Below are 18823 nucleotides of genomic sequence, written 5' to 3' on the forward strand. Positions count from 1 at the left end.
AGCCCAGAGATAATGAGCTCAAGTCCCACCATGGTAAATTTGAACTTGTGTGCCGACACCAGAAAAATGCCCACAATCGCTGTCCGGCTGTTTTTGCACCAGTTGGGTTTTATGGCGTAAAGAAGCTAGTGACACAGCTTTGGCAGGGCTCACTGAAGTCACTCAGGGGTAGTGAGCTCCCTTCCCTATCTGGTCAGGCCCGCGCACCGCTCCAGTGTCACATGACATGGCTCACTTGCCCACAGTGCGTGGTTGACTCCTGAAATTGCTCAGCAAGCTGCTCCATTGTAAAACCCAACTGTTGCAAAAGGCGGGCCCATCACCAGTCAAGGCAATAAATGCTGCCCTATCCGGAGATCAATAATTGGGATTGCTTGCTGGGGTACGAATGCCAGCATCAAATGCAACAGCACCAGTATAAGCAGCCTTGTTGTTTTTTGGTCTGGCTTTCAAAGTGAAGCAGCTTTCTATCGAACCCTTTTTATTGTTTATCACTATATAAGTTACAGCACAGAAGCCCATCATGCCTGCACTGACTTTGAAAGAGCTATCCAATTAGTCCCAGTCTTTCCCCATAGCACTGCAAATTTTGCCTTTTCAAGTATATATCCCAATTCCCTTTTGAAAGTTACGACTGAATCTGCCATTTCAGACAGTCCTACAGTACCCTGATCTGAAAAAAATCCAAATGGTCCCTTTAAAGGGAGCGCTAGTTAAATAAATGGAATATTTAGTCTAATACTCTAAAGGATGTATTTAATTTAAAATCAAAACACCGATGCACTTAACCTCTAAAGACAAATTGCTCCTTGAAGGTTAGGTCTTGAATCGTTGTCATATCAGCTGGTGATGGCAACGACCACCAAAAAAAAACAATTGATATTTATATATCGCCCTTAAAGTAGCAAAATGCCCCCAGAGTTGGAAATTCGACCCAAGTAGGAGGGGAAACAGGAGGTGCCCAACGGTGGTGTTGAAGAGTTAGGTTTTATGTTGGAGAGCCAGTAAAAGAAAGCGTTTAGTGATGGTGTGCAAAAGCATGGGGCAAGATGGCCGACGGCTCCACCATTGACTGCAGAGCTGAATGCACAGTAGGTCGGTGTTGGAAGATCGGAGGATGGGTGCAGACAGGTAGGGCTAAATATCCCACAGCAACAGCAGACAGACACGCTCCCTGAATGGTAGGATAAGTTCCAGCAGCAGGCAATCCTAGGAGTTTGTTCAAGAGATAAGCCACACTGCTGTCCTATCGGGCCATGTAGCTTTACTCCAGAATAAAGTGCCACGAGAACACAGCTTTCCACTCCGCATTCTTGTGTCATTCGAGTTTCTCAGGCAATGTGCACGTCAGAGTAGCGGAGCAAGGATCTGTAAGCAGCTACAGGCCACATAAGCTGCAGGCGTGAACTGTGTCCACTCCCTGTCTCATGATCATGTAACAATGAGCAACATTTATGGTTCCCACTGACATCATGTACCCAGAATTTACACATGCCTATCACAATGCCAGCCATTATCAAATTTGCATTCAACAGCCATTTTTTACTTCCAGGTAGGCACAGCCAGATTAAGAATTCTTGGGTCCCTGGGCGCTATGAACATTCGTGTCCTCTCCCCACCACTCCTACCCACATACATCACAAATGTGTAATAAAATGCATGAACAAAATCGCCCTACAGAATGTTTATACACTGCATTAACCATGTCACAATATACAGCAGTCCCCACCGCTTACAGCACACATGTTCATGCGAACAAGATTTGCCTGCTGTACGCGATGGGCAGTGTAGTGTTATGACAGTAAGCAACAATGTTAGTAGAACATAAGAAATAGGAACAGGAGCAGGCCATTTGGCCCCGTGATCCTGCTCCACCATATAATAAGATCATGGCTGATCTAACCTTGGTCTCGGCTCGATTTCCCTGACAGCTCCCCATAACCCTAGACTCCCTTATCGTTCAAAAATCTATCTCCACCTTAAATATATTCAACGTCCCAGCCTTCACTGCTCTCTGCGGTAGAGAATTCCAAAGATTCACGACCCTCAGAGAAGAAATTCCTCCTCATTTCCATTTTAAATGGGCGGCCCCTTATTCTGAAAATATGCCCCCTAGTTCTAGATTCCCCCATGAGGGGAAACATCCTCTCTGCATCTACCTTGTCAAGCCCCCTTAGATTCTATGTTTCAATAAGATCACCTCCCATTCTTCTAAACTGCAATGAGTATAGGCCCAACCTGCTCAACGTTCCTTCATAGGGCATTCCCTTCATATAGAGCACCACTGAATACACTAAAAAAACTGCATGTGATGCAACTAGCTTTATTTAAACTGCAGTCAGTGCTTAGTGCAAACTGTAATCCAACACCACAAGAGGAACTAGAAGGGTTTAAGTGCACAAAAGGTAACTGAACATTAACGAGATGTTATTTATTTCTGTTTGTGCTTGCATTCGGCGCACCTAAACCAGGTGTGAACTAGGGAGCAAGCACAGCCGTTTATGCCGGAGCCCTTAAGACGACAACAACTTGTATTTAGATAGCAACTTTAACGTAGTGAAACGTCCCAAGGTGCTTCACGAGTGTTACGAGATAAACATCGGACACTGAGCCGCATAAGTAGAAATTAGCCCAGGTGACCAAAAGCTTGGTCAAAAAGAAGGTAGGTTTTAAGGAGCGTCTTGAAGGAGGAAAGAGGGGGAGAGAGGCGGAGAGGTTTAGGCAGGGAGTTCCAGAGCTTGGGGCCCAGGCAACAGAAGGCACGGCCCACCGCTGGTTGAGTGATGATTGTAATCAGGGAATCTCAGGAGGGCAGAATTAGGAGCGTAGACATCTTGGGGGATTGTGGGACTGGAAGAGATGAGAGATAGGGAGGGGCGAGGCCATGGAGAGATTTGAAAACAAGAATGCAAATTTTTAAATCGAGGTGTTGCTTGACCAGTTGCAAATGGTTAATGGCCATCACTTTTTGGCAGATCTAAGCGACTGCCCGTTTTAAATGTGGACGTTTTAAGCGGTAGGGGCTATACGCTTAAATAAAACTGATCCAATGGCTGCATGCAGCTTTTATGTATTATGGTGCATTTTATGGGGGGGGGGGGGGGGGAGCGAGACCCATATTTGGCTGGGGTTCCTGGGCAAGTGCCATGTATGTCCACCCATCTATCTTCCTCTACCTGTAGGCTGCTACTGTTAAGATCACATTGTCAGCAAACATTACAAAACACAGAGGACATTCACTATTAATGTCAACATGGACTCGTTGCACTCTTTGTTGAGACTGAAGGGCTAAATTCCAAACACTCGGTGCTTTTAGACTCAATCTGCAGAACTTAGAGCAAACTGAAAGAGCAGACGAAGGATTAAAAAAAAACAAGACAACAGACATAAGATTTATAAAACACCTTTCACGACCACCAGACATCTCAAAGCACTTTACAGCCAATGCAGTACATTTTTGAAGTGTAGTCATTGTTGTAATGTAGGAAACGCGGCAGCCAATTTGCACACACGCAAGCTCCCACAAACAGCAATGTGATTATGACCAGATAAACTGTTTTTTATGTTATGTTGGTTGAGGGATAAATATTAACCAAGACACCGGGGATAACTCACCTACTCTTCTTCTAAATACTCTTCTCCGCTTGAGAGCAGACGGAGCCTCGATTTAACGTCTCATCTGAAAGACGGCATCTCCGACAGTGCAGCACTACCTCAGTACAGCACTGGTGTGTCAGCCTAGATTTTTTTTTTGTGCTCAAGTCCCTGGAGTGGGACTTGAACCCACAACCTTCTGACTCAGGAGGCGAGAGTGCTACCCACTGAGCCACAGCTGACACTAGACATAAAAGATATATAAAAATAAAGATATAAAGGAGAAAGGGACGGGAGAGACACATATCAAGCAAAAAAAAAGTGCCTTAAAAGGGACAAGGAGATTTTTTAAGTTAAGCTCTCGCGTGTTGAAATTAAATTGAATTCCTGACACCGAACTAAAATTAAAAAATGCAATGTTCTGTAACACACGAATATAGTTCGATGCAGATGACACCAACAGTTTGGAATCAGCAGATGCTGCATGCTGTCTGGTGCTTGTTTCCCACAAGAGTCAGACTGTGCACACTTAAGGAAGGATATACTTGCACTGGAGGCAGTTCAGAGAAGGTTCACGAGATTGATTCCTGAGATGAAGGGGTTGTCTTATGAAGAAAGGTTGAGCAGGTTGGGCCTATACTCATTGGAGATTAGAAGAATGAGAGATGACCTTATTGAAACATGTAAGATTCTGAGGGGGCTTGACAGGGTAGATGCAGAGAGGATGTTTCCCCTCCTGGGGGATCTAGAACTAGGGGGCATAGTTTCAGAATAAGGAGTCGCCCATGTAAAACGGAGATGAGGAGCAATTTCTTCACTCACAGGGTCATGAATCTTTAGAATTCTCTACCCCAGAGAGCGGTGGAGGGCTGGGCCATTGAATATATTCAAGGTGGAAATAGACAGATTCTTGAACTATAGGGGAGTCAAACGTTTATGGGGAGCGGGCAAGAAAGTGGAGTTGAGGCCAAGATCAGATCAGCCATGGTCTTATTGAATGGCGGAGCAGGCTCGAGGGGCCAAATGGCCTACTCCTGCTCCTATTTCTTATGTCCTTAAATCATGTGTGGGTATAAGAAACCTACCCATCCCAGTTTATATTGCAGAGCTCGAGCAAAGTACGAACACCTATTGAACCTGCATAAATTTTGCAGCAAAAATGTGTTATCTCTGGGTCTCTTTCTCTTGAAAAAAGGCTGAGGGGTGACCTAAGAGTTATTAAAATTCTAAAAGATTTTGATCAGAGTGGATACAGAGAGGGCATTTCCACTTGTGGGGAAGAGCATAACTAGAAGCCATCAATATAAGATAGTCACCAAGAAATCCAATAGGGATTTCAGAAGAAACTTCTTTGCCCAGAGAGTGGTGAGAATGTGGAACTCGCTGCCACACGGTGCAGTTTAAGCAAATAGTATCGATGCATTTAAGGGGGGGGCTAAACAAGCATATGAGGGAGTAGGGAATAAGAGGGTTATGCGGATGGATTTAGACTGGGGGAGGCTTGAGTGGAGCATAAACGCCGGCATGGACTGGTTGTGCCAAATGGCCTGTTTCTGTGCTGTATATTCTATGTAAAAAGCACAGTTGCAAAACGGAAACTAGCAAATGCTGGAAATCTAAAATCAAAACAGAAAATGCTACAGCTGCACAGCAGATGTTTGTCAGCGCCTGAAAGGTAGTTAGACGGTTCAGATGAGACCTCTCTACTCAAATGGCAAGCTATTTTTCTCTTTGAGACAACGATTAAATGGCTGCCCGACTCCAGCAATTTCTGCGGAAGGGTCCTGGGTCTACCTTGTGTCTCTGTGTCCTGCGGTGCTCGATGACATTCCCTCTGAAGTGGAGCTGACAGGTGCTGCACCACCTGGGCCGTTTCTTGTCACTGCAAGACAAACGTTGGTTATTTACAACGGGCTGAGGTGGCCTGCCCTCGGATCTCATCTCTCCTCTCCTCTCCTCTCCTCTCCTCTCTCCGAAAAGATATTTGGCCTTCACTCCTCATCTCACAGATTAAAGACCGACCTACATTTATATAGCACCATTCATGACCTCAGGACGTCCAAAAGCGCTTTACAGCCAATTTGAAATGTAGTCACTGTTGCAATGCAGCAGCCAATTCGAGCACAGCAAGATCCCACAAACAGCAATGTGATAATGACCAGATAATCTGTTTTTCCAGTGATGTTGATTGAGGGACAAATATTGGTCAAGGCTTCATCAGCGCAATATCTTTCTTTGGGAACAGTTAGGAACAGTAGGAGGCCGTTCAGCCCCTCGAGCCCGCAATTTAATTCGATTATGGCTGGTCTGTACCTCAACTCCATTTAGCCACCATTGCTCCATATCCCTCGATACCCTTATCCAACAAAAATCTAGCGATCTCAGTTTTGAAAATTTCAACTGACACCCCCCCGCCGACATCCAGGGGAGAGAGAATTCTACATTTCCACCTATTTTAAGATTATGTCCCCTTGTTATGGATTTCCCTCACCAGAGGCAAGTTTCTCGCTATCCCTACCGAATCCTTTTAACATTTCAAACAGCATAATTAGATCTCGCCTCAATCTTCTATACGCAAGTGACTATAAGCCAAGTTTATGCAACCTTTCCTCATAATTTAACCCTCTGAGCCCCGATAGCATTCTCTTATTTCAGAATGGTCCTCTGGTATTCCAAATGGTTCAATGGTTTCCAATGCTGCACTCCCGTGCGCTCTTTAACTTTTATCAGGGTGTGTCTAGGTTTAATAGTGAAAAGAATTAAGTTTCTTCCCATCTATACATGTGTTTCATTGTGTTACCAAGCCATACAAAAACAACAGTGGCATATAACAATGGCAACCGATACTATACTAACTTGTATTTACATGGCGCTTTTAACGTGGTAAAACATCCCAAGGCGCTTCACAGGAGTGCTAGAAGATAAAACAATAAATGTGGTCAAAGAGGTAGGTTTTAAGGAGCGTTTTAAAGGAGGAAAGAGAGGCAGAGAGGTTTGGGGCAGGTGTTCCAGAGCTTGGGGCCCAGGCAGCTGAAGGCACAGCCACCAATGGTTGAGCGATTATAATCAGGGATGCTTTAGAGGGCAGAATTTGAGCAGCATAGACATCTTGGGGGATTGTGGGGCTGAAGGAGATTACAGAGATGGGGAGGGGTGAGGCCATGGAGGGATTTGTAAACAAGGATGAGAATTTTGAAATCGAGGCGTTATTTAACCGGGAGCCAATGTCGGTCAGCGAGCACAGGGGTGATGGTGCGAGTTAGGATACAGGCTGCCGAATTTTGGATGACCTCAAGTTTATGTAAGGTAGAATGTGGGAGGCCAGCTAGGAGTGCGTTGGAGTAGTCAAGTCTAGAGGTAACAAAGGCATGGATGAGGGTTTCAGCAGCAGATGAGCGGAGGCAGGGTCGGAGAGGGACAATGTTACGGAGGTGGAAATAGGCGGTTTTAGTTATACAGCGGATATGTGGCCGGAAGCTCATTTCAGGGTCAATATGATACCTAGGTCGCACAATGCCGAAACAGGGCAAACCAGTGAATATAAAAAAAAATACAAGCACAAGGAGAATGGAGTTGCCTGGGTTGTGAATACTGGATTACGAGGGCTACAGGGATTACAATTTAGAGAGCCCTGATTTAGAGATTATGCAAAGGATTATATACAGGTTAAACATGCCGATTTGTCAGGATCAACAGGAATGTTATTCAGTTGGACATGCATGCGAGTGGATGTTTCCTCACCTTCTTTATAGAATTATAGCGGTGTTAAACCTCTATAGATCCCTGGGTAGACCGCACTTCAAGTACTGTGCACAGTTCTGGTCTCCATATTATAAAAAGGATATAGACACACTAGAGAAGATACTAGGATGATACCACAACTGCGAGGTTATACTTATTAGGAAAGGTTGAACAGGCTGGGGTTCTTTTCTCTAGAAAAGAGAAGATGGAGGGGTGACCTGATAGAGGTCTTTTAAGATTATGAAACGGTTTGATAGGGTAGACTTATAGAAGATGTTTCCACTTGTGGGAGAGACCAAAACTAGGGGGCCATAAATATGATAGTCACTAATAAATCCAGTAGGGAATTCAAAAGAAACTTCTTTATCCAGAGATCGTGAGAATGTGGAACTTGCTACCACAGAGAGTATTTGAGGCGAATAGCATAGATGCATTCAAGGGAAGGCTAGATAAGCATATATGAGGGAGAAAGGAATAGGATTAGCTGAATGGGTTAGATAAAGAGGGGTGGGAGGAGACTCATCTGGACCATAAACACCAACATGGACCAGTTGGGTCGAATGGGCTGCTTTTTGGCTGAAAATTCTATGTTTATGGACCACAAACTAGTGGAGGTTTTAAATTCAAGCTCCAGTTATAGGCACTTACCCCTCTCTGCCTCTTCCCAGTGCGCCTGACTTTGGAATCAATTTGGCCAGACAAGCATTACTCATGTGCTGAATCTCTAGGAGTCGCTGATGATGACGAGTCCCATTCATGTGTTTTTGAAAGTTCTTTAAAGAAAATGAAAACAATGTACAGATTTACAATAAAGAAAATTAGACAGCAACGATATTGCAGTCAAACTGAGGTGCACGAATCCAATCTCTGCATATATTGAACTTTAAAAAAAAATCATAGGTTTTCTTCAAACACAATTTTGATGAGGAGTATAGCTTCCATCATATAATAGTTATTGTGTGAACCTGCCTCATGTCTTACCCAAAGTGCTTGAAACAAAAGCTAAGAATTCTTGGCAGACAGAGCACTCCACAGGACATTTTTTTTTAAATTAATTCATGGGATGTGGATGTCGCTGGCAGGACCAGCATTTATTGCCCATCTCTATACTATTGCTCAGCCATTTCAGAGGGCAGTTAAGAGTCAAACACATTGATCTGCAGTCACATATAGGCCAGATTGGGCAAGGACAGCAGCTTTCCTTCCCGAAGTACATTAGCGAACTAGATGGGTTTTTAACAACAATCTGGTAGTTTCATTATTGATATTAGCTTTTTATTTCAGATTTAATTTAATTAACTGTATTTAAATTCGCCAGCTGGTGGGATTTGAACTCACGTCTCCAGATCATTAGGCCGCTGGATTATTAGTCCAGTAACATAACCTCTGTGCTACCGTTTCCATCCGTATAGAATCCTTGCAGAACGATGCATTTTTCCTGCGCTTTGCAAATGTTGCAGTCTCGTACAATAGTTGCCGCCGGGCTGTCGCACGCGTTCGGATCTACCCACCGACAGCGGCTAAAATCATTCAACCCTGTTACTCTGGTTGTCAAACCTGTTGTAACTACAGCAACTTCCGCACCCCTTTTCCCCCCATGGAAATCGTTCAGCTCTCGGCTAGTGCGCCAATAATCGCGATTGCCACCCCGTGTATCCCCACTGAACAGGCAAAGCACCTGACTAGCTCGTCGGGATGAGGTGTAGTGCTGAACCGTTATCACATCACATAGGGGACCCTGAACGGGTGCCTTCTCAGAGTAAAGGGGCACACGCTCAGACCGTGCTGCCAGACCATGCTCACCGCCTGCATCCCAGTGGCCTCTCATGTAGCGTCAGTGTCTTACCAGCAATGCTCCCACTAAGCTGCACAGCAATGGGAACGGTCCCGCGCAGGCCGCTCACTGGCTTTTCCATTGTAAATGTCACACATGTGCAGAAATTTGAAGGGACCACGGGTTAAAGGCAGCACAGAACAAAGCGCAGCTCGCAGGGAACATTGCATACCAGTCCTGCTCAGCCCATACTAGCCATGGTATGCCCCGGACAACATGTATTTATATGGCGCCTTTAACGTAATGAAACGTCCCAAGGCGCTTCACAGGAGTATTATGAGACATAACAAATTTGACACCAAGCCACATAAGTAGAAATTAGCGCAGGTAACCAAAGGCTTGGTCAAAGAGGTATGTTTTAAGGAGCATCTTGAAGGAGGAAAGAGGTGTAGAGAGGCGGGGAGGTTTAGGCAGGATGTTCCAGAGCTTGGGGCCTAGGTAACCGAAGGCACGGCCACTAATGGTTGAGCGATTATAATCAGGGATGTTCAGGAGGGCAGAATTAGAGGAGCGCAAACATCTCGGGGGTTGTGGGGCTGCAGGAAATTACAGAGATAGGGAGGGGCGAGGCCGTGGAGGGGGATGTGAAAACAAGGATGAGAATTTTGAAATCAAGATGTTGTTTAACCAGAAGCCAATGTAGGTCAGCGAGCACAGGGGTGATGGGCGAGCGGGACTTGGTGCGAGTTAGGACACGGGGCAGCCGAGTTTTGGATCACCTCTAGTTTACGCCATAGACAGAGTTGGCTGACTCGATATCTATCCGCAGAGTTCATGCAAGCAAATCCCTCTCTCCAGTCTGGCCACCTGACCCGGCTCCGGTTGGTGTGGCCTTTACTGCTGCATACATTGCCAGTGTAGCCAGCTGCAGATTCTGCACAGCTCTGGCCCCTTTTCCAGGCGTAACCTGCCCCTCAGTTACAACACAGGTTGCAGATTCAACATTATTCATATCATTTCTAGTCAATGCATCATACAGCAGGAAACTGAAATTAATAACTTTTTCCAGTTTTAGGCCCCTTATATTCAGCAGGATGCCAAGGTCCAGGAGAAGGTACAGAGGAGATTTACTAGGACGATATCAGGAATGCAAGGCTTTAGTTATGAGCAGTGATGAGAGAAACTGGGGCCCTTTTCACAAGGAAAAAAGGTTAAGATGACATCTGATAGAGGTGCTGAAAATCATGAAGGATTTCAAGTAAACAAAGAAAACTGTTTCCATTGGTCGGGAAGGGAAAGGTTAGATGGTTTCTTAAGAATCGTAGACATGGAATGGCCTACAGGAAACAGAGCTGAGAGTATAGCTTTTTAAAGGGAAATAAATATTCAGAAAGAAAGATTTGAAGGGACACAGAGAAAAGGCAAAATTAATACAGTTAAGTGGATAGCTCTTTCAAAAAACCAGATGGTTCCTCCTGTGCTGTAATTTGTTTTCATTGCGAGAGGGATGGAGTACAAAAGCAGGGAGGTCTTCCTGCAACTGTATAAGGTATTGGTAAGGCTGCACCTGGAGTACCGCGTGCAGTTTTGGTCACCTTACTTAAGGAAGGATATACTAGCTTTGGAGGGGGTACAGAGACGATTCACTAGGCTGATTCCGGAGATGAGGGGGTTACCTTATGATGATAGATTGAGTAGACTGGGTCTTTACTCGTTGGGAGTTCAGAAGGATGAGGGGTGATCTTATAGAAACATTTAAAATAATGAAAGGGATAGACAAGATAGAGGCGGAGAGGTTGTTTCCACTGGTCGGGGAGACTAGAACTAGGGGGCACAGCTTCAAAATACGGGGGAGCCAATTTAAAACCGAGTTGAGAAGGAATTTCTTCTCCCAGAGGGTTGTGAATCTGTGGAATTCTCTGCCCAAGGAAGCAGTTGAGGCTAGCTCATTGAATGTATTCAAGTCACAGATAGATAGATTTTTAACCAATAAGGGAATTAAGGATTATGGGGAGCGGACGGGTAAGTGGAGCTAAGTCCACGGCCAGATCAGCCATGATCTTATTGAATGGCGGAGCAGGCTCGAGGGGCTAGATGGCCTACTCCTGTTCCTAATTCTTATGTTCTTATGATATTCTATTCTAAGGCTTTCCATTTGTCCAAATCAGACACTCTAGCTACACTATGGACAAGGGCACACCTTTCGTTTCAATCATTCCTTGAAGACTGACGCTCTTGCTCTCTAGAAACAGATGGTCTTGCCCCGGATGTGGGTGCATCAGCACCAGACTACGCTCACTCTATTCTACTGGCCACTTACTCAGAATACAGGTAGTTTCCTATTTGAGGCAGAGCCCTGCTTCCATTACAAGCACCAGTTACTAAAATCATTTGTTAATAACATCCAGAAAATTCCTCCTTTATGGAAATATTGGAAAAGGTTTTCTTTTCTCCATTCATTAGCTCACTGATTCAAGAAAACCAAAATATTTCATGAGCCAATCATGGCAATATCAAAGTCTTAAAGGGATTTACAGGGTAGATGCCGAGGGTGTTTCCCCTGGTTGGAGAGTCTCGAGAGTCAGGATAAGGGGTCGCCCATTTAGGACTGAGATGAGGAGGAATTTCTTCATTCAGGATGGTGAGTTTTTGGAATTCTCTACCCCAGAGAGCTGTGGATGCTCAGTTGTTGAATATATTCAAGGATGAGATAGATTTTTGGACTCGAGGGGAATCAAGGGATATGGGGATCGGGTGGGAAAGTGGAGTTGCGATCGAAGATCAGCCAAGATCTCATTGAATGGCCTACTCCTGCTTCTAATTCTTATGGCGGTCATTAGGTGGAGGCTAGATACACTCAATATGTCTGCCCGTCGTAGCCTTTGAGTTGAATAGTTATCTTAAGGTGTGCATTGGGCCACTGACCATTGACTCGCTTCACCTATGTTCACTCAGTGAGAGCCATCGCTGCTCTCTTTACCTTTTGATTGCAGCAGTTAGCATTGCAGATGTAACAGATGAACTTGGTAGGTATGGAATCCATCTCCTCGGTGGAGTCCTCGCTGCCCTTGGCCCCAGAGTCTGGTGCGGACGTACTGATTGCCCGACTCTCGCTGCTCTGCTGGATTGTCACTTTCAGCGTACTCATGGTGCTCAGCATCTGCAAGGTACACATTGACACTCGTCAGCTCAGCACGCCAATAAACCATGTTCATTCAGAGGGAAATCCTCACCAATTTGGGGAAGGGGGTAAAGAGGAGAGAGAGGAAGAGCCTTGAAGGGCAGAATGCTGATTTTGTCAGCGGACCACGATGAAGGGACATGCAAAGGTCAAATAACGATAGAGCCACATTAAGCATCTAGCACCTGTCTGTTGCCTTATGTCTTTCACTCATTGGAGACCGCACGTTCAGCTGTCACATCTCCAAAGTGGCACAGGAGCACGAGGCAAAACATAAAAGTGCGATGAGCTCAAATAACCACTTTAGATGTTAAATTAACAAATATCCCACTGCCTAAATGTGAACAAATGCCAAAGTAACAGAAAGTACCAATGAGGAACGAACAACCATCAGCAACCGAGTAATGAAATCACTGGTCTCCAAAGCTACCACTCGCGAACCACAAGTAGCACAGAATCAAACAAATCACCATTTCTTTCAGCGGCCTTGCAGTTGCCCCGAGCCAACAGACTCAATTCCAAAATAAACGAAAACATAGCAAAGTTGAAATAATGCACAGAAAAAAAAAATATTTCCCAGAGTTTTGCGCATGTGCAGGGTCAATTAATTCCACCTAATGTCCCTGGGCGCCATGCTTTTGGTGACCGAAATCTAATTCCCAGTGTCGTCTCCCTGCAACTCAATGGGAGATCCACTCGTACATAACTTTACTGGGATAAAGTCTCATTAACATTTCTCTCGCTGCGGATCCCCATTTTGTGCCCTCTTTATAGCAGTTGGGTGAGGCCTATGTGGAATGAAGATTTCCCAAATAATTCCAGCAATGCTTCTTCACTGGATAATGCTGCCGATGTTTGCTTTTTTTTAAAAAAAAACGTTGTTTTCCCCCAAGTGTCATTCTTTCTAAGGACCTCAAAGCTGGAAATCCTCATCACTCTCAGCCTTTCCCTCGTTCTACAAATTACAGGCTTCTGAAATCCAAGCTTGCCTTCGCTACAATCTGAATGACCGAGTCTTCTCTGCTACTCTTATCAACTCAAGTGGTTTCCCGCACTATGGACCTTAGCTGTTGGTTTCTCTACTGAAAAGGCTGCAGTTTCCACACATTTCGTTGCAGCCTGCAAAAAATAAAACAAAAAAAAACTCAGGAATGTTTTTGTAGACGTGACCAGTAACCTTTGCGTTTGAATTCATGACCTTCTAGCCAGGCTCCACGGAGAATTGGTCAAGTCGCTCCGTGCTCATTAAACCACTTACTACGGGGCAGAATCGTCCAAAGTCACTTCCACCGGGGAACAATCGAAAGGGGCTCATCCTCATGGGCAGCTCTGGCTTCCATTAAACCATTCTGGCTTCAGAAGAACATAAGAATTAGGAGCAGGAGTAGGCCATGCGGCCCCTCGACAGTGCTCCGCCATTCAATGAGATCATGGCCAATCTTCTATATCAACTCCACTTTTCTGCACTATCCCCATAATCCCTTGATTCTCTTAATATCCAAAAATCTATCGATCTCTGACTTAAATATACTCAAAGACAGAAGAACATAAGAAACAGGAGCAGGAGTAGGCCCATTTGGCCCCTCGAGCCTGCTCCGCCATTTAATAAGATGGCTGTTCTGATCTTGGACTCGGCTCCACTTCCCTGTTTGCTCCTCATAACCCTTGACTCTCTTATCGTTCAAAAATCTGTCTATCTTCACCTTAAATATATTCAATGACCCAGCCTCCACAGCTCTATGAGGCAGAGAATTCCACAGATTTATGACCCTCAGAAGAAATTCCTCCTAATCTCAGTTCTAAATGGGCGACTCCTTATTCTTAAATTATGCCCCTAGTTCTAGATTCCCCCACGGGTGAAAACATCCTCTCTGCATCTACCCGGTCAAGCCCTGTAAGAATTGTGCATGTTTCAATGAGATCACCTCTCATTCTTCTAAAGTCTAGAGAATATAGGCCTAGTCTACTCAATCTCTCCTCACAGGACAATCCCCCCCCATCCCAGGAATCAGTCTGGTGAACCTTTGTTGCACTCCCTCAATGGCAAGTATATCTTTCAGATCAGCCATGATCTTATTAAATGGTGGAGCAGGCTCGAGGGGCCGAATAGCCAACTCCTGCTCCTATTTCTTATGTTCCTTAGGTAAGGAGACCAAAACTGTACACAATACTCCAGGGCCATATATAATTGCAGTAAAACATCTTTACTCTTCTTGTGCTTCATTAAGGCTCCACGTTAAGGGTTTCAGTGAAAAACGCAGTGATTCTCACCTCCGTATTAGCTGTATTGTGCTCCAAATTCGACTCAGCTCCACTCTCTTCACATTCACCAGTTTCTGTGAATAGACACCATTTTAAAAAATGAACATGTCTTCTGAGCAACGCAGTTCCACGATTGTTTGTCTTATTTGAATCCCCCCCCTGCCACTGTGGGGACAGCACTGGGACAGGCCACTAGACAGAACGTGGCACAGCTTTCCACTAAAACTGTGTTTCTAATTGTGAAACAAGATGTGAAACGGTTAGAAAAGATTTGCAACCCCTTTGTCCTTTTAATCGAAACAGGCAGTGCAGAGCTCAGCAGCCTCACACCCAGGCAAGGGTACTGGAAAAAACGTAAAGTCAATTAAAACCAGATAATAAGAGCTACTTTCAACAATCTGATTTATTCCATTACGAGGATGTTGCCAGGACTGGAAAGCTTTAGCTATGAGGAAAGATTGGATAGGCTGGGGTTTGTTTTCCTTGGAAGACCTTATTGAGGTGTATAACATTTTGAGGGGCCTAGATAGAATGGATAGGAAGGACTATTTCCCTTAGCAGATGGGTCATTAACCAGGGGCATAAATTTAAAATAATTGGTAGAGGGATTAGAGGGGAGGTGAGGAAACTTTTCTTCAGCCAGAGGGTGGAGAGAGTTTGGAACTCACTGCCTGAAAGGGTGGTAGAGACAGAAACCTTCACCACATTTGAAAAGAGCTGGAAGGTGGGATTAGGCTGGGTGGCTCTTTTTCAACCAACACAGATGCGATGGGCCGAGTGGCCGCCTTCTGTGTCGTAATTTTTCTACGATTCTAATACAGTTACCCCAGGATTCACTGACTGTCACAGGGAGCTAAAACCAGGCAATGCTGCAAAACAGCAGCCAGTTTGGCAAGTGAATTACTAACGTAGCAAAAATGATAAAACAAAAAAGTGCCTCATTAAAATCCAATATTCAGCTCAGCACAATCTTGGATATAGGCAGTAGCATTCATCTCATTTGTTGGTTTCAGGATCTAGCCGTGTGCAGACTTGCTCTTGTATTTGCCTAGATAACAGTGACTGAGCTTCGAAAGTAATTCACTGGAAGCACTTGGGGATGCCCTGAGGATATGATACTGTGTTGTACAAATGCTCTCTCTCTCTCCCCCCCACTTAAATTTGTATCAGGGGCTGCATCATTTACTTCATCGTTGATTAACTATTAATGCAAGAAATTACACATCAATGTTGCTGGATCTGCTCCACAGGGCTCAACAATACCGTAACGCCACTAAGTACTGTATCACTCAAACATATTGGCAAGTCCGATTTTGACTATACGGTACATTAGTATGGCTAGCACAAACCACAAATGTCAAGCTAATTACCAAATACTCAATAAATATTGCTACATGCAGAACCTCAAGTGCAGGTGAAGTGAGGAGCACGACAATGAAAGAGAGCTTATTAATGAGCAAAACTCTAATGATACTGTAAGCTTTAATACCTCAGCTGGTTCTCTTCTCCTGACTATTTGAATGATTCTTTGTGAGCTTTGCTACAGTGGTGGGGTGCCGATTGAGTGCATAATCTAAACCAACATGCCACTGCAGCACTGAGCATCGTCCTTCAGTTGAGACATTACACTCGGACTTCATGTGGCGCCTTAAGATTACCCCAGTGGCTATTCAGAGAAGAGCTGGGAGTTCTCCCAGCAACCTGGCCACCATTCTCCCTCAGCTAACCGAGTACAATAGATCAACTAGTCGGGCATTAATTTGCTCAATTGCAATTTGCAGATTTGGAACTTTCACAGTGGCTGCACGGCTGGCCTTGATGGGCAGTCTCCACTTCCAGTCGCAGCATGTCTATTGCCACTGAGCTGTGGTACTGATTACGCTGGAGATCAACGTACTCGCCAACTTTTTTTTGGGGTGCACGGCCCCTTTAACGAGCTGCGGGGCCCATTCACGGGGGCGCGGTCTTTCCTATCTGCCCTCTCAGGTGAGCATAAAAGATTCCATGGCACTATTTCGAAGAAGAGCAGGGGTCCTGGTGTCCTGACCAATGTCCATCCCTCATTATCACATTGCTGTGTGCGGGAGTTTGCGGTGCGGAAGTTGGCTGCCGCGTTTCCCACATTACAACAGTTACTACACTCCAAAAGTACTATATTGGCTGTAAAGCACTTTGAGACGGCCGGGTGGTCATGAAAGGCGCTATATAAATGCAAGTCTTTCTTTCTTATTCATTTAAAAGCCGATGAGCCGACTGCACGGGAGTTGCAGAGCGCAGCTTAAAAGGAACATTGTTGGGAGATGCCAACGGAGCCCATCTCTTTAGTGGGGGGAGGGCAGGGAGCAGCATAGCCTTGTGAACCTCAAAATATTGCTGTTGAGGTCAGGGTATTGGGGTCATCGTCGGCACCACTGTAACCGAAATACAGTGCTACATTTGGCCGTCAAATGTCGATGATGTGTTGGCCAATTGGCCTCTGGCAATTAAAGTCAATTTCACTCGCCACAGTACCTTTCTCCAAATCTTCTTCCTCCTGGTTGCTCTTGGATGTGGTCGGCTCCCCAGCGTCAGGTTGTTCAATAATATCGTCATCATCGTCATCATCATTTTCACTGTTGGCAGAAGAATTTAACTTGGTTCAAACTTAACCCAATAATGAATTAAAGACAGCGAGAGACAACACATGGCAACATGTCCACATTTTGCTTTCCCTTCAGCAACGAGACAGGGCAGAGAATTACAAACCCACTCCCCAATGTAACTGAACATGAATGAGATGTTGAGGTGTGCTTCTTTTCACACTGTGCCACACAAGTAGAAATTAGTGCAGGTCAAAGAGGTAGGTTTTAAGGGGCATCTTGAAGGAGGAAAGAGGTAAGAGAGGCGGAGAGGTTTAGGCAGGGAGTTCCAGAGCTTGGGGCCTAGGTAGCAGAAGCCATGGCCACAGATGGTTGAGCAGTTCTCCAGCCTCACAACTCCTCGAGATGTCTGCGCTCCTCTAATTCTGCCCTCTTGAGCATCCCTGATTATAATCGCTCAACCACTGGTGGCCATGCCTTCTGTTGCCTAGGCCCCAAGCTCTGGAACTCCCTGCCTAAACCTCTCCGCCTCTCTTTCCTCCTTCAAGACGCTCCTTAAAACCTACCTCTTTGACCAAGCCCTGTGCTAATTTCCACTTGCGCAGCTTTTCATCTCATAACACACCTGTAAAGCGCCTTGGGATATTTCACTACATTAAAAGGCACTATATTAATGCAAGTTGTTGTTGAAGTTTGCACCAGAGGTTAACTTTGCAGCGTAACCAGGGGAATGTGACGGCAAGCCAAAGAGGACAGAAAATCACTTGGAAAAGAAAGTTAACTCACCGATGGTTCAGCGGGGAAATGCACCAAGTGTGATAAGACACACAGGGAACAAGGGGGAAAAAAATCCCTAATTAAAATCACTGCTTAGATGATCCGAGCTGGGGTAGAAGTATAGATACTGCAATTGCTTGGGGGAAACTGGAGAAAAATCAGGCGCCCGTTGTGGTGCATTGCTGGAAAGGGCGTGTGGCGAAGTTGCAGCAAAGAAACGGCTGTGATGCCCTCAATAAAGCCCGGACTATCCAGGCTCGCATGTGAAGAGTATGCATTTGATCAAGGCACTGGGTAACTGGTGGTGCGGATGGTACCATACCCCAACAATAGTCACAGATTCTGAGGGGGATTGACAGGATATATGCTGAGAGGCTGTTTCCCCTGGCTGGAGAGTCCAGAACCAGGGGACACAGTCTCAGAATAAGGGGCTGACCATTTAAGACAGAGATGAGGAATTTCTTGAGGGTTGTGAATTTTTGGAATTCTCTGCCCCAGAGAGCTGTGGATGTTGAGTCCTTGAGTATATTCAAGGACGAGATCGATGGATTTTTGGATATTAAGGGAATCAAGGGATCGTGCACAAAAGTGGAGTTGAGATCAAAGATCAGCTACGATCTTACTGAATGGCAGTGCAGACTTGAGGGACTGTATGGTCTACTCCTGCTCATATTTCTTATGTTCTCAGTGACAGGTGGGAAAAGCAGAGGCAATTTTTTAAAAAACTTCTAAATACCTCCCAAGCCTTCTCCTTTTTACTTCTGGTTCATCAGTTTGTGAAGTGTTTTCAGTTTCCAGAGATATAAAATCAGCTGCCTTTTTAGTGTCAGCAAGTGTGTTACCTGAGGAAAAATAAAACTTAATTAATTCTACTTAAAATGCCACAATTGAAACTTGCTTACTCTCCCAACATTT

General features: G+C 45.0%; 1 protein-coding gene across 1 annotated transcript in view; it reads right to left on the minus strand.

Annotated features, from left to right (window-relative positions):
• ciz1a (cdkn1a interacting zinc finger protein 1a) overlaps nt 1–18823 on the minus strand; it is a 70590-nt gene that overhangs the window by 23062 nt on the left and 28705 nt on the right. The window contains exons 5-10 of the mRNA XM_070863704.1: nt 18645–18750; nt 17064–17164; nt 14562–14626; nt 12090–12269; nt 7984–8108; nt 5389–5476 (exon numbers count right to left, since the gene is read on the minus strand). Coding sequence (XP_070719805.1) covers nt 5389–5476; nt 7984–8108; nt 12090–12269; nt 14562–14626; nt 17064–17164; nt 18645–18750 — 665 coding nt within the window. The remainder of the gene's footprint in view (nt 1–5388; nt 5477–7983; nt 8109–12089; nt 12270–14561; nt 14627–17063; nt 17165–18644; nt 18751–18823) is intronic.

This window comes from Pristiophorus japonicus, chromosome 20 (genome assembly GCF_044704955.1).
Source record: "Pristiophorus japonicus isolate sPriJap1 chromosome 20, sPriJap1.hap1, whole genome shotgun sequence".
NCBI classification, from domain to species: Eukaryota; Metazoa; Chordata; class Chondrichthyes; family Pristiophoridae; genus Pristiophorus; species Pristiophorus japonicus.